The sequence below is a fragment of the Vigna unguiculata genome, chromosome 10 (genome assembly GCF_004118075.2).
Source record: "Vigna unguiculata cultivar IT97K-499-35 chromosome 10, ASM411807v1, whole genome shotgun sequence".
NCBI lineage: Eukaryota > Viridiplantae > Streptophyta > Magnoliopsida > Fabales > Fabaceae > Vigna > Vigna unguiculata.
This window is the reverse complement of record NC_040288.1, coordinates 26,928,519-26,951,717: the sequence shown is the minus strand read 5'-3', so window position 1 is coordinate 26,951,717 and position 23,199 is coordinate 26,928,519. Positions and strand designations below refer to the sequence as shown.

At 35.0% G+C, this 23,199-nt stretch overlaps 1 protein-coding gene, 8 non-coding genes and 4 pseudogenes across 9 annotated transcripts; all 13 read left to right on the top strand.

The window, feature by feature from the left end:
• Positions 1-3,102: 3,102 nt before the first annotated feature.
• On the top strand, positions 3,103-10,912 carry LOC114167238 (protein SCAR2-like). The gene is made up of 9 exons (XM_028052260.1): positions 3,103-3,497; positions 4,502-4,665; positions 4,825-4,948; positions 5,029-5,158; positions 5,445-5,506; positions 5,596-9,847; positions 9,936-10,022; positions 10,113-10,217; positions 10,332-10,912. Exons 1-9 carry the CDS (start codon positions 3,343-3,345, stop codon positions 10,380-10,382), a joined length of 5,130 nt encoding a protein of 1,709 aa, XP_027908061.1. The 5' UTR covers positions 3,103-3,342; the 3' UTR covers positions 10,383-10,912.
• An 8,151-nt stretch (positions 10,913-19,063) lies between these two features.
• On the top strand, positions 19,064-19,172 carry LOC114167956 (annotated as a pseudogene).
• Positions 19,173-19,387: 215 nt separating this feature from the next.
• On the top strand, positions 19,388-19,496 carry LOC114167959 (annotated as a pseudogene).
• Positions 19,497-19,708: 212 nt separating this feature from the next.
• Positions 19,709-19,817, top strand: LOC114167957 (annotated as a pseudogene).
• Positions 19,818-20,030: 213 nt separating this feature from the next.
• On the top strand, positions 20,031-20,149 carry LOC114167946. The gene has a single exon (XR_003600550.1). It is a non-coding gene; the product is annotated as a 5S ribosomal RNA (ribosomal RNA).
• A 541-nt stretch (positions 20,150-20,690) lies between these two features.
• LOC114167955 lies at positions 20,691-20,799 on the top strand (annotated as a pseudogene).
• A 214-nt stretch (positions 20,800-21,013) lies between these two features.
• Positions 21,014-21,132, top strand: LOC114167932. The gene has a single exon (XR_003600536.1). It is a non-coding gene; the product is annotated as a 5S ribosomal RNA (ribosomal RNA).
• Positions 21,133-21,346: 214 nt separating this feature from the next.
• LOC114167922 lies at positions 21,347-21,465 on the top strand. Its single transcript, XR_003600527.1, has one exon. It is a non-coding gene; the product is annotated as a 5S ribosomal RNA (ribosomal RNA).
• Positions 21,466-21,679: 214 nt separating this feature from the next.
• LOC114167844 lies at positions 21,680-21,798 on the top strand. Its single transcript, XR_003600454.1, has one exon. It is a non-coding gene; the product is annotated as a 5S ribosomal RNA (ribosomal RNA).
• A 214-nt stretch (positions 21,799-22,012) lies between these two features.
• On the top strand, positions 22,013-22,131 carry LOC114167832. The gene has a single exon (XR_003600442.1). It is a non-coding gene; the product is annotated as a 5S ribosomal RNA (ribosomal RNA).
• A 214-nt stretch (positions 22,132-22,345) lies between these two features.
• On the top strand, positions 22,346-22,464 carry LOC114167817. The gene has a single exon (XR_003600428.1). It is a non-coding gene; the product is annotated as a 5S ribosomal RNA (ribosomal RNA).
• A 183-nt stretch (positions 22,465-22,647) lies between these two features.
• Positions 22,648-22,766, top strand: LOC114167825. The gene has a single exon (XR_003600435.1). It is a non-coding gene; the product is annotated as a 5S ribosomal RNA (ribosomal RNA).
• Positions 22,767-22,980: 214 nt separating this feature from the next.
• LOC114167931 lies at positions 22,981-23,099 on the top strand. The gene has a single exon (XR_003600535.1). It is a non-coding gene; the product is annotated as a 5S ribosomal RNA (ribosomal RNA).
• Positions 23,100-23,199: the final 100 nt, after the last annotated feature.

Below are 23,199 nucleotides of genomic sequence, written 5' to 3'. Positions count from 1 at the left end.
TTGTGAGAAGCCTCAAACTCTATAAACTTTCACATATAGGTATAGAAATTTCTGTTTGAGATATCTTTTGCATTATTATTATTATTATTATTATTATTATTATTATTATTTTATTATTATTGATGTCAGCACCTCTTCGATCGTATTCCACTGTGTTCTATAAGCAACAACAATTTATTAAAGTAGTCGTTAATATGGTTAGAAAACTTATTAAGTCACAAAGTATAATTCTTAATGTAATAATTTAATTGGTTAATATTTTTTATCCTTAACTTTCACTTAAAGAGTTTTTCCTAAAATTTTATACTAATTTAATCTTTATATTTAAAAATTTCATAAATATGATATTTTTAATAAATTTTGTTAAGTTTATTTTGACATTTTAAACACATTTTTCAATTGATATTCACACAAAAATATGTCAAATGGTATAAACAACTTAAATATTATTATCAAACGCGTTTGAAACATCAAATAAATTTATCAAAATTTAGTTAAAGGACTAAATTCACATATTTTTAAAATTGAAAAACTAAATTGGATCAACATTTTATTGAGAAACTAATCTAATTTTCACCTAAACTTAAACCGAATGGACTAAAAATATATTTAATTTTAATTTGATAATATAAGTCGATAGCATTATAGAGTAATTTTGTAAGATCTTAATTTGAATATTTTACATTATATTTTGTCAAGTTTTAAGATATATTTTTTAAAATATAAAAATTTTGAGTGTTATTTTCTTTATCCAATGTTAGAATTCTCTTATGATTTTCTTTATAAGATCTAATTCTTAATACCATGTATGACCTATAATAAAAATACTTTAAGAATTTTTAATTATTAAACATTTATATGTTTCAGTTAAATTTATTCATTAACAAGTAAAAAAAAAATTAAGAGTGACCACCACTGCAGTTAAGAGTATCTTAGAAACCATGGTTTTAAGTTGTATTGCGTATTATTATTCTTATTCTTAATACAAAAGAGTGTAAAGTTATAAAACTAAAAATAAAAATTATTGAATAAATTTTTCTTGAAACATTGATATAAAAAAAGTATTTATGAACTTGATTAACTCATATACAACTAAAATAATATTTTAAAAAAGTTAATAAGATATTTTGTTATAAGTTAGTTTATATATAAATTTATTTATAAAATATTACTTCCTTTTCAATTTCCGCTAAATATTTTAATTTTTTTTAAATAAATACCATTAACTTACTGAACTAAAAACTAATTCTACTTATTTATTTATTTTTACTATATATGATATTTATGCAGATTAACTATTTCGATAATTATAATTAATTTATTCTATATAGTATAATTAGAATTCAATTTCTGTCATTGTTATTAATTTGAAAACTTTTCAAATAAGGTAGAAATAAAAGTTTATGATTGGATATCGCTATATAAAGTTTTATACGTAAAAACCAAGAATTTTAGACCAAGACTAAAGAATTTAAAATAAAAAAAGATTTAGTTATTTTTTTTGTCGTATTATTTACTTATTTATTTAATTTTATCTCACTGTTAAACATGGTTTTATTTAGCCTATTCAATATCTATAGATGAACTTGATTTCTTAATTTTTTTAAAAATAATGTAACGTTGTACCTTCCCTATGAATCCACTTTCGGCTTCTTGTTTCAATTACTGAAAAGACCTTGTTACTGATTAGTTCTATCATTTTAAAATAAACTTAATTTACGTAGTTGTGAACTAAACCATAGATAAGTGAGTTAACTTGTTTAATATTAAAAGAATTTAATTAAAATATATTGGAGTTTTAATATTAATTAACTAAATATTCAATAAATATATATATATATATATATATATATATATATATATATATATATATATTTAAATTTAGTAAACTAACTCATCTAATTGATTAACTCAATAAACTGCCATCAAGTTGTATTTTGATAAATGTTTACTTATAAGCTAACTTAAACCCGTTTGATATAATTATTATATATATATATATATATATATATATTTAAATTTAGTAAACTAACTCATCTAATTGATTAACTCAATAAACTGCCATCAAGTTGTATTTTGATAAATGTTTACTTATAAGCTAACTTAAACCCGTTTGATATAATTATCTTTTAATTGATTTGAACAGAAAAACAAAAACATGTTAGATATAAAAGTTAAACACTTTATTAACATTACCAGTAAGAGGAGATTAAATAATAATTACGTAACAATGGTTAAAGATAATTAATACGTTTTAAATCAGATTTAATAATTTTTTATATAATTTTATTTTATTTAAAAGTTAAAAATATCTATAAATATTATACAATTATGTTGATATTTTATTTAATATTCATTAATAAAAATTAAAAAATTAAAAATTAAAAAATAATAAATAATTATATTTTAATATTATTAAAAAATAAAATATAATTAAACATAAAAAAATTTATATTAAAATAAAAACTAACAAAAAATGTTATTAAACATCTACAAAATTTAAGAAAAAAAATTAAAATTTCAATTTAACATATTATTAAATTTTCAAAATGCTTCTTTTAGAGATGCTAAAGTACCTGTAAAACATTTATATTATTTTAATAAATAAAATTAATTATTTTAATCTTTAATGTAAAAATAATCGAACTAATATATATTAATTATTCTTTAATTAAAATCTTTAAAGCACCGATTAATATTTTTTTTCAATAATTATAATAAAAAAATTTGAGCTGACAAAAAGAATTTCATAAAATTTTAATAGTTTTTTGTTTTACAATTTAACTGTACGTTTAATGCATTAGTAAAAAAAAGTTGAGCTAATATCATAATATAAATTTAATAAAAAATGAAATATCACACATACAATTTGACTGTGCATTGAATGCGTTAGTCTTACTAACATAAACTTAAACTTTGTTTTGATTTCTTTAGCAGAACGTGTTTCAGGAAAATGGCAAGACCTTAATTAAATTAAAATCTAAAATGAATTACTACTTTTGTCACTTTAAAAAAAAAAATATTACTGTCTGAATTGGGTTAGGTTAATCAATAAATAGTGAGTCCACTGCTCTTCCTGCTCAGTCACTCTCTTCACGTCTACCACTCACGTACCCACCACCACCGTATCTTCATTCATTTCATTTCCCAAAACAATTATTTAAAATAAAACAAAATAAAAGGAAATTCTAACACTTTCTTTTTTTACTCTCTCTCTCCTTCCATGGTGGAACACCACATACGCAGAGTCGCCGGAAGAAAAAGGAGAGAGAAGATCGGAGCGCCGAGGCAAGTCGATCGCCAAAACTAGGGTTTCTAAATCCCCAACGAAGACAAATAAAAATGCCGCTCTCGAAGTACCGCGTGCGGAACGAGTACAGCTTGGCGGATCCCGAGCTGTATCGTGCGGCCGACAAGGATGATCCAGAAGCGCTTCTCGAAGCCGTCGCCATGGCTGGTCTCGTTGGACTCTTGCGCCAGCTCGGCGACCTGGCCGAGTCAGTTTCTTCTTAGTCCGTTCCTTCCGCATTTTTTTTAGTTCTTTGGTTTCGTAATTCTGACTTTCAGTGGTTGCGTATAATTGAACGAGTTTGGAAAAGGAGAGTGAAAGTTTAAAACTAGTGGGAATGTTTGGGTTTGTGTTGGAGTGAGCTTAATTTGGGAAGGTTGTGTGGTTTTTGGAGTTCGTGAGCTGGGTGGATCGAGGAGCTAGTTTGGAATTGGAGGATAGTATACATGCTTAATTCGGTGGTTGTGCTATGGTTTGTTGGTTATCGATTGATTAATTAGTTTAGTTAGTCAGTTTATTTCAAAATTTAGGTCTTCCTCCTTTTGAGCTTTGTATGCGTAGAGTTTTGAGGGGGCGAGCGAGGGGTGAAATGAAAAGAAAATTGGACGGTTGTAGTGCAGGGATTGATTTATATTGTTGAATTGTGAAGGTGTAGTGGTGACCTTATGTAAGCATAGAACTTGACTTGGTTTGAATTTGTTTGACTTATTGTAGACTACAAAGTTGGATTGATGAAGTTCCTGATGATAGGTTTTGGCTGTATGAGATTAAATCGAGAAGTCTAGCTATTGGGTTTAAGAGAGATTTGACTGTTTAAGAAGTATGTTTGTTCTTTGATGTTTTTGGGTAGTTTGGTGATATTTTAAAATCGGACGAGGAGAGCAATTTAATAGACCATCTATAACTGAGTAGAGTTACCGAACTTGTAGGATTTTTCCTGAAGTGAATATTGGGATGTGTATTAAGGCTTAACTTTTTTATACGCCACAAATGGCAGGCCTTGGTGGCTTAATCATGTGAATCTGGTTCAAATAGTAATAGATGTCATAGTGACTTTCTGATTTCCCTGAGGTTAGTTCTAGTTGGTGGAGTTCCAATTGTAATACGATATCTCAATTTTGAAGTTGTTTCCTGCCTTTTTTAGCACAGGCAATTTTTACGGTCCCTAGGTGCCATTAAAATCTCACTATTAAACCATTTCATTTTGGTTAGGTTTGCTGCTGAGATCTTCCATGATTTACATGAAGAAGTAATGGTTACCGCTGCAAGAGGCCACGGTCTCATGGCTCGTGTTAAACAGCTTGAGGCCGAAGTTCCTTCACTTGAGAAGGCTTTCTTTTCTCAAACTCATCACTCTTCATTCTATACCAATGGAGGTTAGATTTCTCTTTACAGAGTCCTATTCAGTGTAACTTCTCATGATCGTGATTTAAATGCTGTTAATCATGTATAATGCAGGAATTTTTGTTAAGCTGTAACCTTTTGCTGCAATTGTCCCTTTGCTAATTTAAACATACTTGCATATTGCATTGTAGGGATTGATTGGCATCCTAATCTACAGTCTGAACAAAATCTTTTGACTCGAGGAGACTTACCTCGATTTATAATGGATTCATATGAAGAATGTCGGGGTCCTCCAAGACTGTTCCTTCTGGATAAGTATGAGCTGATTCATCAGATGTATTATTAGAAAGTAATGTTATAGATTTCTGAATCTTTTTCTTTTGGTTTCTTTAAAGGTTCGATGTAGCTGGGGCTGGGGCATGCCTTAAGCGTTATACTGATCCATCATTCTTTAAAATAGAATCAACTTCACCTGTAAATGCTACAATAGAAGTTCAGAGAGAGAAGAGAATCCGTAAAGTCAAGGTACGAAATTTCAATCCTACCATATATACAGTTTTTTTACTGTAAAATTGTTTTAATTGTGTGATATTGATTAATTTCATGTTGTGTATTATTGTTTTGCTGCAAATTTATAAACTATTTGAGGTCTATGCATTAGTGTTGATTCATACATGTATGAGACCGCAAATTATGCAAGCAGGTGGACAACTTTTAGCTCTGCCTTTGTGTTGCATTTCTGTGTAATTACCATAGCTAATAATTTTATACTTACAATTTTGTATAAATAATTTATTTTATACACTTCCAGCTGAAGAAAGGAGCTAGGCCGAGGGATGGTGAAGCTCCTAATGTTGTACCATCGCATTCGAAGTAAGCTCCAATAATTTTATTGTGATGAATCGTTTTTCTCATTATGGTTTTTAATGATTTGTGGCTCAATTTAATTTCCATTTTCGCAGATTACATCAGCTGCTTCTTGAGGAGCGTATTGAAAATGGTTATAGTAATCCTGCACGACTTGTGAAGTTGAAAAAAAGACACATGAATGGACCAGCTGTTGAAGCAGGAGCTGGTAAGAGTTACATGGAGAAATTTCTGGAAACTCCTTCACCTGATCAAAAAATGGTTTGTGAAACTTCAATCTTTCCATTGCCTGTGAAATTGACATCAGATGATACTAGTGAGACTGGGATTAAAATTCTTGAAATCAGTAGCATTAGTCCTGTGAAAAGGTCAAAGGGAAATAAAAACACCTATTCATCCCTTGATGAGCAGGACCTAGAACTAAAACCATCTTTAGAAATGGATGGTGGGACTGATGGAGATCCTGTGAAGGTGAAAGAACAAATCTCATCTGGTGTGACAGATGATATGTCTTCTAATGATCGTAAGTTGCTTGATGTAGCACAGTTGGCTGTTGATGAACGAAACATAATAGAAGGTAACTTAGATGGGTACCATTCGGATGATGTGACTAGTGAAGTTGACAATTACATGGATGCTTTAACTACAATGGAATCAGAATTGGATACAGATAACGAGTATAAGCCTAAGAATAGCTTCTTGAATGTTGAAAAGGCAACAAATACCAAGGATAAAGAAGAACAACTACAAGCACATTTTTCAGATTCTCAATCATTTGGGGACTCTTCAATGTCTGATGACAGTAATTCTTTCAAACAAGATACAAATGAAGAAATTATTAAAGTGCAAGCTAAGTCGTCAGATTCTCAATCAACTGGAACGTCTTCTTCATTGGACAATAATAGTTCACTTAGAAGAGATATAAATGGGCATCGTATAGAACCACGAGCTCACCTCTCAGATTATCGATATGTTGGAAACTCCTCTACATCAGATGAAAATGATTCTTTCATGAAAAATGGATCGTATTCATCTCAGTCTGAATCATTAAGCACTGTGGTTGAAAATACACCAGGACCTTTGTTATTCACAAATACTAAGTATTATGGATCGGTGGTTGAAGATGCAACATCCAACCAGCCTCCCCAAAATGTTGAGTTTCAACACACAGATTGTGGGGTGTCTGTCATGCATGATGATGCTCCAGTTCATGAAGAGATTTCTGATTTTGGGCAAGCCTGTTCAGATACGACGACTTCAGGACAGGGGTTGTGTTCTGATATTGTATCCACCTCTCAGGTGGTCCTACCCGCAGCAACTGAATCAGGTGAAATCTCATCTGATCCTGTTGAACTTAATTTAAGGTTAGATGGTGATGATGCAGACAGAACACAAGATGGTGATGCAGGCAGAACAGATGACAATGACGATGCAGGCAGCACAGATGACAATGACAATGATGCGGACAGAACAGGCCTCGTTGAATCTATTACTTCCAAACCTGTTTCTCTCTCCCTTGTAAAAGACAATGCTTGTCCTGTGGATTCTTCTGATAAAACATCATTCGACAACTTGGATGATGATTATGATCCATGTATTCACTCTGATGATCTGTTACAAGTTTCTAATGATTTGGAGTTTATTGCTCATGGAGACGAAAGCAATTCTCATTCTGAAATCAAAATGTTCCAAGCAGGATCTACACATGAAAACATTTCTGAAATTTTGGCTAATAGAGATATTGATTCATCAGGAGAGGATCCTGCTTACCCATCCGCTGAAGAATTAAAAGTGAATTCAGGTGCTGTGCTGGCTCCTGATTGTCATGACTTAAAGGATCAAGGTTGTACTACAGCAACGCAGCTTAATTCAGAGACCCCTGTTGTGAAGATTCCTCCAATGAGTTGCCTTACCAGGGTGCTTTCCTCTGACTCAATTCAAAACAAAACACAGGAGGAACCAGACTCAGCGGAAATTGAGGTTTCAAATCCCGATCTTTCATTGGAAGTTGATGAGGTACCAAAGATGGTGCATGATGATGAAATAAATGGATCTACCTGCAATGTCGATCCAGTTGAAGGTGATAGTCGTTTTAAACATCCATCTCCTGTTGATCAAGTGATGACAAATGATCTGGTCATCGAAAATGTTCAGTCAGAAGATCAAGCTGTATATTCTGTTCCTTGTGTTTATAGTGCTGAAGATGGTGTGGGCATTGTTACTTGTCCAGTTTCATTTCAGACTTCTCCTTCAAGGGGTTTTTCAGATTCAGAAGAACCTCTGTTGAATACTCATTCTTATAAAATGGACATGAAATCCAGTGAAGTAGAATTGATGCAAAATGCCATGGACACAAATGCAGAGACGAGTGAGACTCGATTAGCACCACTGCCAGATGTAACATCACCTGATGTAATAAATTCCCCAACCAATAATATTGTGGAGTTAGACGAATCTCTTACTATTTTTGCAGATTCAGAGGAGAGTAAAGTTGACGAGCCAGTTGTCAGAGAATCTACAGAACTAGAGGACCACCAGAAGATAGTGGATCAACCAGAAATTGCTTCTGTGGAAGCACAATTGAACCTGAACAAAACTGTTCCTTGTGATCTTCAAGATTCAGAATCATGTACTATTCAGAAGTTCCAACATAGTGCTTTTGTTGATAATGCAGAAACTTTGCTTGAATTTTCGGGGTTGGATTCCCAGCTGTCACAATCAATATTTAATGGTCAGCATGATCCATTACAAAATGATAGAGATAGTTTTTCATCACCTTTGGGGAAACAGTTGGGACGTGAAACGGATTTAGATCTGTTCTCAAAATCCCAAATTGGTGAACAGGATGCAGAATATCCACTCGGAGATGAAAGAAATTTTGCCTCTGAGAAATCTCAATATCAGAAGATGCAAATATATCAATTGGAGCCTGAAGGCGATCCTGCTACTTCTGAATGTGTGTCAGAAATACATACAGATGAGCCATCACCAATTTATTCCTCACCACAGTCATCTAGCCAGAATGCTGGAAAACTTGTCATGGATCCGTTAATGCCTCTTCTTCCTAGCCACTTTCCCAAGTCAACTGAAAATAATCCTGATGAGATGCCACCTATGCCTCCTCTACCGCCTATGCAATGGAGAATGGGAAAGGTTCAACATTCTTCCTTACCTTCACAGAGAGAAGAATTAGAAGTAAGTCAAACTTCAGTCCAGCCAATTAGGCCTGATAAAAATTCCCTATTTGGTTTGCCAACTTCTGAGAGAGAGACCTCGTTTTATCAGAGACCATTTTTGCCTGTCATGGCTATGGAAAATGATCAGCTCGAACATTCTTCTGGGTTTCCTGTTGGTGTTTCAGGGCATTCTGTTGCGATACCTTTTCAATTTCCTATCATGGTTAATGAATCAAAAGGTCAATATAATTACCTATTGTTGGACAGAAACCAAATTCAGAATCCCTTCTTAACCTTACCCGTGGCATCTACAGGCATGTCTCCTCATGGTCTCATTGTTGCACCTGAGGGAAGAAAAATGATGCAGAATTCAAACTCATGCGTGCCAGTACCAGCAGCTGCGTATACTGTTTCAGGACATGATTCCATCCCTACACAAGAAAGTTCAACTCAACCTCCGCATCAATTAATGTTGGAGACTAGATCAGATGATAAATCACTTCAACAGAGTATGGACAGGCCTCCAAATGTTCTTGCAATTGCTTCCGAGGGAGAAATGGGACTGAATTCAAACCCTTGTCCTACAATTCCACCTGCTGAATGCACTGCTTCTGGACATGAGTCCGTTTCAGATGAAGAAAAACTGCCTCAGCTTCCAAGTCAATTAATGATGGAGCCTAGTTCAGATGATAAAACACTTCATCAGTCTGTTACTAATGGGGTATCAATGGACAGTCCTGACAATCACATTGTTTCTTCCGGTGGAGAAATGGAACGAAATTCTAGCCCAGACCCTCAAATTCTACCTGTTGAATGTGCTGTTCCCGGGCCCGGACATGATTCTATCTCTTCTCAAGAAAAACCAACTTTACCTTCAAGTCAATTAATGTCAGGGACTAGTTCCAAAGTTCAAACGCTTCAGCAATCTATACATAATTTGGAAGGGGAACAAGAACGTTTGCCTATCTCATTCATGTCTCCGCCAAACATGGAAAGTATGGAGCCTAATCAGAGTTTCGTGCCGTATGAGGGGGGAATGGCAAGCTCCTTGGATACATCTGATCATACCTTAGATGTGGAGAGTGAAAGGACTAATGGAAAACCAAAGAGTAAGCTTCTTCGTCCTCGAAATCCTCTAATAGATGCTGTTGCTGCTCATGACAAAAGCAAGGTGAGACAGTATCAAGTTCTTATGACACTGAATATCCTTTTGATCTCTTCATTCTTTTGCATAAAACTTTGCCTTTGAACTACTGCAGCTTAGGAGGGTTACCGAGCGGGTCATGCCTCAAACTGCACCGAAGGTAGATGAAAGAGATTCTTTACTAGAACAGATAAGAACAAAGGTTAGAACTTACTTTCTTTATGCTTATTGTACCCTTTTACATTGAAAACATTATTTTATTTGAAAAAAAAAAACTTTTTGGTTATCGCAGTCCTTCAACTTGAAGCCTGCTGTGACTACGCGACCTAGCATTCAAGGTCCAAAAACAAATTTGAAGCTTGCAGCCATCTTGGAGAAAGCAAATGCAATTCGCCAGGTATCTCTTTTTATCTGTTTATTTTGCTGTAATAGGCGCGTGTTTCTGTGTTTTTCCGTCTCTGGTTTTACTCCCTTTTCTTCGGATTCACTGATATGTTAGTTATTTAAATAGGCTTTGGCTGGAAGTGATGAAGATGACGATGCGGATTGGAGCGATTCTTGAACTTACTATTAGAAGTGTTCTCAGCTGGTGGATGTTTTTGACACTCTGGTTCTTTCTCGAGCCTGATCTATATAGTCACGCTCCCCTGTAATGAATAGGAAATCTTCCTGAAATGCAAGATTCTTTGTCCTACTTTGTTCATATATATATAGCTTCTGCTCTTAGTTGCCTTCTTCACATATATATATGCATGAAAAATTGTACTAGCATGCAGATTAGCTTCGATGTCGCGGAGGCGGAACTCACTTCATTGAAGATGACTCAAGTTCAGCGTGCAAGCGCTGTACAAGTCCAGATCCATGCTATCAAGAAATTTCCCCGTGCCTCCCCTTCATATAAGTACATGTATATTTGTGTTGTCATATTTTTTTTTTTTTATATTTAGTCACGAGTATCCAATTTTGTAATTCTGTGATGTAGTGTTTTGTGATAATTGTCCATTCATCATGTAGTTCATCTGTGTCCAGTATAGTAACATATATACGTGAGTAAAATCATTTTAGTGTACAGTCCACTATTACCTTTGTTCATTTTTCAGACCCTCTTCACGATTGCTGTTCTTGTTATATCTTAGCAAGTAATTGAAAACATTTGCAGGGGTTAATTAAAGTGATATTAAATATGTCACCAGTTTGCTTTTGATTTCTCCATTTTGCACTTTTTTGCGAAGTTGATGAACATCGCATTTGTAAGTTATGCTAAGCTAGCAACATGATTTGGAGGATTCATTAATTGTTTATTAGAAGCATGATGGTGCACAGAGAGATATTGTGTGACGAGTTTCATAGTGTCGCTGGATACTTCGTTTTTATTTTCAAAATTTTGGATACAATTTAATTATTTTTTATTAATTATATCTTTATATATACATATATATTTGTATATATAGTGAGTATATGTAGTGATTTAATAAGTGAAACGAGCAAAATAAGAAACTTCAAATTATTATAACCAAGAAAATTTATTTAATGTAAAGTTTTGAAAGATAAAAAAGGATAGAAGTAAGGGTGAAGTGAGTGAACTCAGTTCATACGGTTGAGCAAAAAAGGAGTTAGTTCAATCTAACTTACTTTTTGGTGGATCAAAAATTTTGTCACTAGGTTTCACCTATCATGGATTAGTGGATTAACTCAAGATTTTATTTTTTGCAATTTATTTTATATATTTACTGCATTACAAAGAGAGTGAATTGACTTAATTTATTTTTTATAATAGTGAAATCAAGATGTTCATCTAATTTTGAAAATATTATTATAAAGATAAATAGTTAAAGATTAAAATATCAATGTATTTAACTTGACAAACAAATTAATTAAACATTCAAATTATTAAAAAACTATTTAAATATTATAGAGCAACATTCTAGCATTTAAAAATATGAAATTGTGAACCCATATAATTAGAAGTAATAAATAATTATAACATTTTTTTAAAAGATTGTAAAATAATGTTGGTGGGTTAAGTGGATTAACTTACCTTCAAACCGGCTCGAACACGATTAACCCATGAGTTAACTGAGATGGGTTCAATTTAATCCATTTTTTAAAAAAATGAATTTTTCTCAATCCAACTCGGCTCGAATCCATGTTGAGTTGGATTGACTCTCGAGTTGGAATCCATTTTGACATTTCTTGATAGAAGGAAGTAGATTTTTTAGCTCACAAATGTTTTGCATTTAGATTATAAATTTAGTTTTTGAGAAGGAAATACTATTTAATTACGTCTTTTAGTTATTTAAACCATTATTATTAGAGAAACTTTAGGTGCGGAGATGTTTCCTCGAGTTATGATCAAATCAAAATTTTTATTTGGTAATATATTGATATTTAATGGATTTGCTTAGGTTTAATTAATCAGATGATACTCACTTTCGTCTTGATGTGTTAGTTTCGTACTCGTTTTTAAAAACGTGTCAATTACATCCCAATTTTTGAAAAAAGTGTTTCAATTAAGTCCTTTTAAAAAAATAAATCATTAACAGCGTTAATGGTGTAACATGGTGTAATGCGTGTCAATCTGTGATTTTTTTTGTATAGTTTTTATTTTTTATTTTTTTTATTTAAAAAAATTACCATGTATCATGTCTTTGGGCAGAGACATGTGACGGTGTAAGATTATCAAATCAAGTCGAACTCGATGGGTTAACCCACTAACCCATCATAGAAAAGGCGGGTTATGTGTTTGGACCTAATAACCCGGAGGATCCCAAACCGCTTGACCTACCAACCCCCAGGTTACAACTCGGGTCAATCCGTCCCAACCCGTAACTCGTCTTCATCCCCATCCACACCAACATAGATGCTGTAACAAAACAAATCTTGATTGTCTCTATTTTGTAATGGCATTGAACAATATTCAAATTATAATATCAAATCCTAAGAACACATTTCAATAACAACAGAAAGGACATAGTTCATAACAATAGAATGGCAAAAATCAAAATAAGAAACAGAGAGATTAGTAGTGGTATTGAGCGGGGGAAGGAGAGGAGCGAAGATTCTAGTTCCGGCGACTTCGAATAGGAACTCTAACTGCGGTTTCGAAATGAAGAGATCCTAATGGTGATTCTGAAAGAAAGAAAAAGAGAAATCATGTTTTGGAGGAGAACCCTAACAATGACTTCGATTCAGAACCCTAATAAGGAGGTGATATCACCGACGATGACCTTCACTGGTTGAATGGCGAAGTGACCATGGTGAACAATAATGAAGCTCGGTGTGGTGGTTGCGGTAGAGTACGAAGGAGAACAAAACATGGCTGTTTGAAGCTTCTATCTAGGGTTTTTTTAGATGGGGGCTTCTCCCTGCACCCTAAAGCATTTCTTCTGTACCCCCAAAAGTTTTTTTATTTCCAATTTTGCCCAAGCTAAAAGTTAAATCAAGAAAGAGAAAAAGCACTAAAAAAAATTCTTACCTGCACTGCACCCCCTGCACCCTTGCACCCCTCACAGCCAGCGAATCTTTGCACCCCAAAGATTCTTTAATTCTTTGACCTAAAAAACACATTTAAAAGAGGTTCTCTTTTATCCGCTTCCTCCTCCCTCCTTCTTTGCCTTCATTTCTTCATTTGTGGAGAAGATCATCGAGCAGCAGCAGCAAGCACCAACCCGAGTTCATGACGACACTGAGAGCCACCTTCTCTGCAGTTAATCCACACACGTCTTCTTCCAATTAAGTTTTCTCAATGAACCTATATCTGTATCTATTTATATATGTGTTTGTAATCATTCCATGTGTGCGAAAATGGGTCTGAAATTATTGTGTTATGAAACGGAATACAGAATCCGTTTCATCTTTTTCAGAAACGGATTACAAAAGTCGTTTCTGGCATTTTATGTGAAACGAAATACAGAAGCCGTTTCATGTTTTTTCCGAAATGGATTATAGATGTCGTTTCGTGTATTGTTAATGTGAAACGGATTACAGAATCCGTTTCAGGTTTTTTTCTAAACGGATTCTGCAAGCCGTTTTGTATTTATTGTATTTTTATATGAAACGAATTACGTAATCCGTTTCTACACTTTCAGTTTTGTAAATTTATGTTGTTATTTCGAACCATGACCAAAACCCGTGAAATCCCCTTCGTAACACAAGAAACAGTCACCTTCATCGATACGTCCATGGAGCGAGAGTCATGACCGAATGGGAGTGGAAGGTCTGGCGGAGGAATAAGCGAGTCAGACACGTACCATCTTGATTGCATGACGGCACTCCACCCATGCAGTGATGAGTTTGCCACTCTTGAGGTCAATGTTGCGGGAGAAGACTTCGATGGACGTCGAAGGAGGAGGCGCTGTTGACGTCGAGGGGAAGAGGAAGAAGAAAAGTGGTGGGGAGAGTGACAAGGCATTGCAAAAGAGAGGTTCTTGAAATATGGTGTTGCTTTTTGAAAAAGTTGCAGGTTTCATTTGGTAGTGGTACTTTGTTTTGGAGCTGTGGGTTCTTGAAAGATAACAGTGATGAAAGATAAAATGGTGTGTGTGGGATTAAAATCACAAGTGTAAAAGGTTTAGATTCAATTCAATTATGACATTTTTTTGGACTTAATTTTTTTTTCTTTTAATTCAATTAAAGCTTCGAGAAAATATTTGTTAAAATTAAAAATGATAAAGTCCTATTTATATCAAATGTTTCTAAAAAATATTTAATCGATTGAAAAAAGTTTGTTTCAGAATTTGATTGTACAATTTAATATAAAAATTGAGAAAACTCATTTCAAATAATGCAAAAATAATTATTATGATTAGAACGTCTTAAATATTAATCTATTCTTTTTTACTTACCCAATTCAGTTTGTATTACCGGAAAAGAGCGACGAATTAATGGATGTAAGTATAAAAAAAAGTTGCACTTTCTTTCCAAAAAAATAGAAGTCTCACTGACTCCACTTTTCCAACTTTTTGACTAAAGTGACGAGAAAGATAAATGCGTGCCATCTACATTAATTTTTTTCTCCGCCTTCAATCTTTTTTCCCTTCAATATTTTTCCAGTTCAATCAAACACAATAAAAGATATATTTATTAGCTTGTTTTCTGAGCTAACAAATATTTTAAACAAGAATAAATCAGTGGTAACTATTCCATTCTTCTAAGAAAACAGAAGCCATGAAAGAAAAGCTTACCTGTCCAATAGCTTCCCACAAAGAAGCATTGAAAGAAGCAGCGGTGGTGATGACTTGAGGGAAGCTGGTGGCGGCGGGGAACTGGCCGCCAAACTTGGTTCTGGGGCCGACATTTGAGACCCCATGCAGTGCCTCTGACCACTAGTCATAGCCTTTGATTTCAAGCCGTGGAACTGCCGCCGCATTGTTCACCAGCAAGCTCACTTTTTCTTCCACCATAAACCTTCCAATGAGGTCCTTCACCCTTTCCGCTGTTGCCACCGTCGCCTTGCAAAAGGGTAAGCCCCTTGTGGCAGCGTTCTTTGGGTCACACGCAAAAGGCTCGCGTGCCTCGTCACCCAATAGTGCTCCGGTTCTGTCAAATTGAACACAGCTTCCTACGTTGAAACTATTAGCGTAAAAGAAATCCAAAAGATAGAAACGGATGTCAGCATCTGTGGTACACCAAAAATGAAAAAAAAAAGAAACGGATTTCGGTATACGTGATACATGAAAACCAAAAATAATAACGACACGAATATCGACATCCGTTTCACAAATTCCTGAAACGGATTTCGACATCAATTTCAAAAAATATCAAAAAAATATATTGAAACGAATGCTGAAATCCGTTTCACAAATTTTTGAAGCGGATTTTGAATTCCGTTTCACAGAAAAACTAAGAAAATAATGAAACGGATGTCGACATCCGTTTCACAAATTCCTAAAACGGATTTCGACATCCGTTTCACAAATAAAAAGAAAAAGAAAATTATAGAAATGGTAGTTGACATCTGTTTCACAATTTAACAAAATGTATCTCGACATCTATTTCACACTTCACATAGCATAAAATATTGTGGAAGAAAGGAGAGAAGTAAACGAAACCAACAAAACAACGAAATATTTTGGGGGTGCAGCATTTTCAGATATAAAAAGAACACTATGAGCGACGCAGTAAATTTAGATTTCAATGCTTTCAATCACCAAAACAGGTAAAACTTAAATTGGGTCAAAATGATCTTTATTGGGGGTACAGAAGAAGACTTGGAGGTGCAATGAGAAACCCCCTTTTAGATTCACAAATAAAATAATAGATAAAATAAATGCATTAGAAAATAAAGGCCCAATCCACGTTTTTACTCTTTGCACACTCATATTTATTTAGTTCAACAAGATGAATGTTCAAAAAAAAATAAATAAATAAGGCAGGCCAGCCCACCAACCTGCTAGTCCGTCCATTGGTGGGACGGGTCCAAGTTCTCAATCCATTTTCATATGGTGGGTCAGTCCGATCCGATCCATTTTTGGTAGGCTAAAGGTGGGTTGGGCCAAAGTGGGTCGGGCTGGCCCGTTTTGACACTCCTAGCCACGTGTCATTGTCACTACCAAGTGTTATTATCTTAGTTTCAATTTAGTCCCCACATATGTCTCTTTATTTTAATTTAGCCTCTACATATGTCTTTCTGATTCAATTTAGTCCCATTTTTTTTTCAAAATAAAACAACATTGTCTCTCTCTTAAATTTGAGACCAAATTTATTATTTATATAAAATGCTATATTGATATTTTGTTATTAAAAATGACTTACAAAATTAAGTACTAATATTCAAAGTTAAATATGTTTTTGGTCTCTTCAATTTTTGTGAAAATTGGAATAAGTCCTTCTTTGAAACTCTGGTACAATTTAGTCCCCCAACTTTATAACAATGTGAATTTAGTTATTTTAATCAAATTTTGTTAAATTTATTTAACATTTCAAATGCATTTCAACCGGAGACTAAAAATCATGAATAACAACACATGGGTTAATAACTAAGAAATATATAATATGTTATAACGACATTTTCAATAAAAAAAATATAAGTATAACATGTATATAAGTAATAAATTTGGTCTCAAATTTAAGAGATAAACAATATTGTTTTATTTTAAGAAAAAAATAATTGGGACTAAATTTGATCATAAAGACATATATGGAGACTAAATTGAAACAAATATAAATAATAAATTTGGTCTCAAATTTAAGAGAGAAACAATATTGTTTTATTTTGAAAAAAAAATGGGACTAAATTGAATCAGAAAGACATATGTGAGGACTAAATTGAAACAAAGAGACATATGTGGGGACTAAATTGAAACAAAGATACATGTATGAGAACTAAATTAAAATGAAGACAATAACACTTGGTAGTGACACTAACATGACATTGATAGTATCACATGTTACACCAAGAACCTGACACATGTCAATTTTTTTAGTAAAAAAAAAAATTTAAAAAATCTACAGATTGATATGTGACACACCGTTAATACTATTAGTATTTTTTTTTTCAAAAAGAACTTAATTGAAGCATTTTCAAAAGTTAAAATGTTATCGATCATTTTTTAAAGATATTACCAAACTGACATATGAAAACAAAAATAATGCCATCCAAGTAATTAAGCCATTTGCTTATTAGATCAATTGCAGCTAAAATCTCAATCGAATTGAATAACAACATAAATAGGAACGCCTTTACTATTCTAATGTGTTCTTTTATATATTATTCTTCTCATCTCACAACAGGAATTTTAGTTTTAATTTTTTAAATTCAATTTGGCTGATCTTTCTAAGATTAAATGTGACAAGTTGAAAGGATGGGTCGGAAATACAAAATTTGTAAGCGAGACAGTGATAACAATAAATTAAGACCCATCTGCTACATGGTTGGAAGTGCAGGTAGCACCGTTAGACAATTTACATTTTTTTCCAAATTCCAAGCACCGCATCATAAAGGGACGACGGTCCACATCTTGTGTAATTATTTATTGTCCTCAAACTTTGCGCTGTTGACCCTTCTTTATTTTAATAAAGGTCTCTTTTTACTTATTAAAATAAAGTATTTTAAAAGTTTAAATATTTTTTTTAAATATAATTTCAAAATCTTATAGTTTTACAAATATAAAACTTCCATAATTTTATAATTTATAACATTAAAATTTTATAATTTTGTAATCTTGTAATCTTATAAATTTATAATCACATAATTTTACAATTTAATAATTTTATAATTCTATCATCTTATTATTATACAACTCTTATTATTATACAACTGTACAATTTTAATATTTTATTTATATTTTAAAAATATATCATTTTATTTTATTTTATTATATTTTTTTTACTATTTTATAATTTTATTATACTATTATTTTATTATTTAGATTTTTACTATTATATTATGTTTTTACGTTTTGTTCTTTATGATGTTTTTTCTTTGTTTTTTTTTTTCCAATAAAGTATCATCCAAATGACTCAAAATGATTACTACCAAATATTTTTAGATGCAAACAAATAACTCCAAGTCTCTGGCTTCGTGCCTCACCATGTCTTGAAACTTAGATCTAATGTGAAACCCATATTTACATTGTACGTACAATACTTCACTGGTACGATCATACTATTACTAATGCACCGGACCCATTCACAACTCCACATTTAAGCATGGTTGGACAAGAGTAGTACAAAGATGGGTGACTTTTTAGGAAGTTCTCGTGTTGTACCTATTTTTTATGTTATATTTTTTACGTTCTTTTCATCACTATTTTTTGCAATTAAATCAAAAAGTACCACCTAAATGCCTCCAACTACTATTACCAATACTGATTCAGACACAAAAAACCCATTTCACGTCCACGGGCCTCACGCCTCACCAACTTTTCAAACTTAGGCACAATGTGAAACACATATATACATTGATCGTGAAATACTTGACAAGTGCGATCATACCAACACAAATGCACCAGATCCAATCAGAACTTCGGAGTTAAGCGTGCTTGGGCGAGATGAGTAGTACTACGATGGGAAGTCCTCGTGTTACACCTCTTTTTTTCATTTTTTTCTTTATTTAGGTCCTTTTCATCACCGTTTTTCGCAATTAAATCCAAAAGCAACACCTAAATGACTCCAACTGCTGTTACCAAAATTTATTCGGACACAAACAACCCACTTCACGTCCCCGGGCCCCGCGCCTCACAAAGTTTTCAAACTTAGGCCCAATGTGAAATCCATATAAACATTGATCGTGCAATACTTGACAGGTGCGATCATACCAGCACTAATGCACCGGATGCCATCAGAACTCCACAGTTAAGCATGCTTAGGCGAGAGTAGTATTAGGATCTTGGAAGTCCTCGTGTTGCACCTCTTTTTTACGTTTTTTTATTTTTTTTTACGTCCTTTTCATCACCGTTTTTTGCAATTAAATCCAAAAGTACCACCTAAATGAGTCCAATTACTGTTACCAAAATTTATTCGGACACAAACAACCCACTTCACGTCCCCAGGCCCCGCACCTCACCAAGTTTTCAAACTTAGGCCCAATGTGAAACCCATATATACATTGATCGTGCAATACTTGACAGGTGCGATCATACCAGTACTAGTGCACCGGATCCCATCAGAACTCCGCAATTAAGCGTGCTTGGGTGACAATAGTACTAGGATCTGGGAAGTCCTCGTGTTGCAGCTCTTTTCTACGTTTTTTCTTTTTTTTACGTCTTTTTCATCACCGTTTTTTGCAATTAAATCCAAAAGTACCACCTAAATGACTCCAACTACTGTTACCAAAATTTAATCGGACACAAACAACCCACTACACGTCCCCGAGCCCCGCACCTCACCAAGTTTTCAAACTTAGGCCAAATGCAAAACCCATATATACATTGATCGTCGTTACTTGACAAGTGCGATCATACCAAAACTAATGCACCGGATCCCATCAGAACTCCGCAGTCAAGCGTGCTTTGGCGAGAGTAGTACAAGGATCTGCGAAGTCCTCGTGTTGCACCTCTTTTTTAAATTTTTTTCTTTTTTTACGTCCTTTTTATCACCGTTTTTTACAATTAAATCCAAAAGAACGACGTAAATCACTTCAACTACTATTACAAAAATTTCTTCAGACACAAACAACCAACTTCACATCCTCTAGCCCCGCGCCTCACCAAGTTTTACAACTTAGGCCTAATGCGAAACCCATATGTACATTGATCGTGCAATACTTGATAGGTGCGATCATACCAGCACAAATTTATCGGATCCCATCAGAACTCCGCAGTCAAGCGTGCTTGGGCAAGAGTAGTACTACGATGGGTGACCTCCTGGGAAAACCTCGTGTTGCACCTCTTTTCTAAGTTTTTTTCTTTTTCTTTACGTCGTTTTCATCATCGTTTTTTGCAATTAAATCCAAACGTACCACCTAAATGACTCCAACTACTGCTACCAAAATTTATTCAGAAACAAACAACCCACTTAAAGTCCCCGAGCCTCGCGTCCAAACCAAGTAGTTAAACTTAGCCCCAATGCCAAACCCATATATACATTGATCGTGCAATACTTGACAAGTGCGATCATACCAGCACTAATGCACCAGATCCCATCAGAACTCTGCAGTCAACCGTGCTTGAGCGAGAGTAGTCGTGCTACAATGGTAAGTTATCGTGCTGCACCTCTTTTTTACGTTTTTTTTTCCTTTTTTACGTCCTTTTCATCACCAATTTTTGCAATTAAATCCAAAAGTACCACCTAAATAACTCCAACTAGAAGTACCAAAATTTATTCAGACACAAACATCCCACTTCACGTCCCCGGTCCCCGCGCCTCACCAAGTTTGCAAACTTAGACCCAATGCGAAACCCATATATACATTGATCGTGCAATACTTGACAGGTGCGATCATACCAGCACTAATGCACTGGATCCCATCAGAACCCCGCAGTCAAGCGTGCTTGGGCGAGAGTAGTACTAGGATCTGCGAAGTCCTCGTGTTGCACCTCTTTTTTACGTTTTTTTCTTTTTCTTACGCCATTTTCATCACCGTTTTTTGCAATTAAATCCAATAGTACCACCTAAATGACTCAAACTACTGTTACCAAATTTTATTCGGACACAAACAACCCACTTCACGTCCCCGGGCCCCGCGCCTCACCAAGTTTTCAAACTTAGGCCCAATGTGAAACCCATATATAAATTGATCGTGCAATAATTGACAGGTGCATTCATACCAGCACTAATGCACCGGATCCCATCAGAACTCCGTAGTTAAGCGTGCTTCGGCGAGAGTAGTAGTAGGATGGGTGACCTCCTGGGAAGTCCTCGTGTTGCACCTCTTTTTTACCTTTTTTTCTTTTTCTTACGCCATTTTCATCACCGTTTTTTGCAATTAAATCCAATAGTACCACCTAAATGACTCAAACTACTGTTACCAAAATTTATTCGGACACAAACAACCCACTTCACGTCCACGGGCCCCGCGCCTCACCAAGTTTTCAAACTTAGGCCCAATGCGAAACCCATATATACATTGATCGTGCAATACTTGACAGGTGCGATCATACCAGCACTAATGCACCGGATCCCATCAGAACTCCGCAGGTAAGCGTGCTTGGGCGAGAGTAGTACTAGGATGGGTGACATCCTGGGAAGTCCTCGTGTTGCACCTCTTTTTTACGTTTTTTTCTTTTTCTTACGCCATTTTCATCACCGTTTTTTGCAATTAAATCCAATAGAACCACCTAAATGACTCAAACTATTGTTACCAAAATTTATTCGGACACAAACAACCCACTTCACGTCCCCGGGCCCCGCGCCTCACCAAGTTTTCAAACTTAGGCCCAATGTGAAACCCATATATACATTGATCGTGCAATACTTGACAGGTGCGATCATACTAGCACTAATGCACCGGATCCCATCAGAACTCCGCAGTTAAGCGTGCTCGGGCGAGAGTAGTACTAGGATGGGTGACCTCCTGGGAAGTCCTCGTGTGGCACCTCTTTTTTACGTTTTTTTCTTTCTTTTACGCCATTTTCATCACTGTTTTTTGCAATTAAATCCAATAGTACCACCTAAATGACTCAAACTACTGTTACCAAAATTTATTCGGACACAAACAACCCACTTCACGTCCCCGGGCCCCGCGCCTCACCATGTTTTCAAACTTAGGCCCAATGCGAAACCCATATATACATTGATCGTGCAATACTTGACTGGTGCGATCATACCGGCACTAATGCACCGGATCCCATCAGAACTCCGCAGTTAAGCGTGCTTGGGCGAGAGTAGTACTAGGATGGGTGACCTCTTGGGAAGCCCTCGTGTTGCACCTCTTTTTTACGTTTTTTTCTTTCTTTTACGCCATTTTCATCACCGTTTTTTGCAATTAAATCCAATAGTACCACCTAAATGACTCAAACTACTGTTACCAAAATTTATTCGGACACAAACAACCCACTTCACGTCCCCGGGCCCCGCGCCTCACCAAGTTTTCAAACTTAGGCCCAATGCGAAACCCATATATACATTGATCGTGCAATACTTGACAGGTGCGATCATACCAGCACCAATGCACCGGATCCCATCAGAACTCCGCAGTTAAGCGTGCTTGGGCGAGAGTAGTACTAGGATGGGTGACCTCCTGGGAAGTCCTCGTGTTGCACCTCTTTTTTACGTTTTTTTCTTTCTTTTACGCCATTTTCATCACCGTTTTTTGCAATTAAATCCAATAGTACCACCTAAATGACACAAACAACCCACTTCACGTCCCCGGGCCCCGCGCCTCACCAAGTTTTCAAACTTAGGCCCAATGCGAAACCCATATATACATTGATCGTGCAATACTTGACAGGTGCGATCATACCAGCACTAATGCACCGGATCCCATCAGAACTCCGCAGTTAAGTGTGCTTGGGCGAGAGTAGTACTAGGATGGGTGACCTCTTGGGAAGTCCTCGTGTTGCACCTCTTTTTTACGTTTTTTTCTTTTTCTTACGCCATTTTCATCACCGTTTTTTGCAATTAAATCCAATAGTACCACCTAAATGACTCAAACTACTGTTACCAAAATTTATTCGGACACAAACAACCCACTTCACGTCCCCGGGCCCCGCGCCTCACCAAGTTTTCAAACTTAGGCCCAATGTGAAACCCATATATAAATTGATCGTGCAATAATTGACAGGTGCATTCATACCAGCACTAATGCACCGGATCCCATCAGAACTCCGTAGTTAAGCGTGCTTCGGCGAGAGTAGTAGTAGGATGGGTGACCTCCTGGGAAGTCCTCGTGTTGCACCTCTTTTTTACCTTTTTTTCTTTTTCTTACGCCATTTTCATCACCGTTTTTTGCAATTAAATCCAATAGTACCACCTAAATGACTCAAACTACTGTTACCAAA

Bases quoted from the DNA above. Each gene is read 5' to 3' on its own strand.
- LOC114167238 (XM_028052260.1), top strand. From the start codon at position 3,343: ATGCCGCTCTCGAAGTACCGCGTGCGGAACGAGTACAGCTTGGCGGAT. The intron at 4,949-5,028 runs GTATGAGCTGAT...GTTTCTTTAAAG, and splicing joins AGACTGTTCCTTCTGGATAA to GTTCGATGTAGCTGGGGCTG. The intron at 5,159-5,444 runs GTACGAAATTTC...ATACACTTCCAG, and splicing joins AGAGAATCCGTAAAGTCAAG to CTGAAGAAAGGAGCTAGGCC.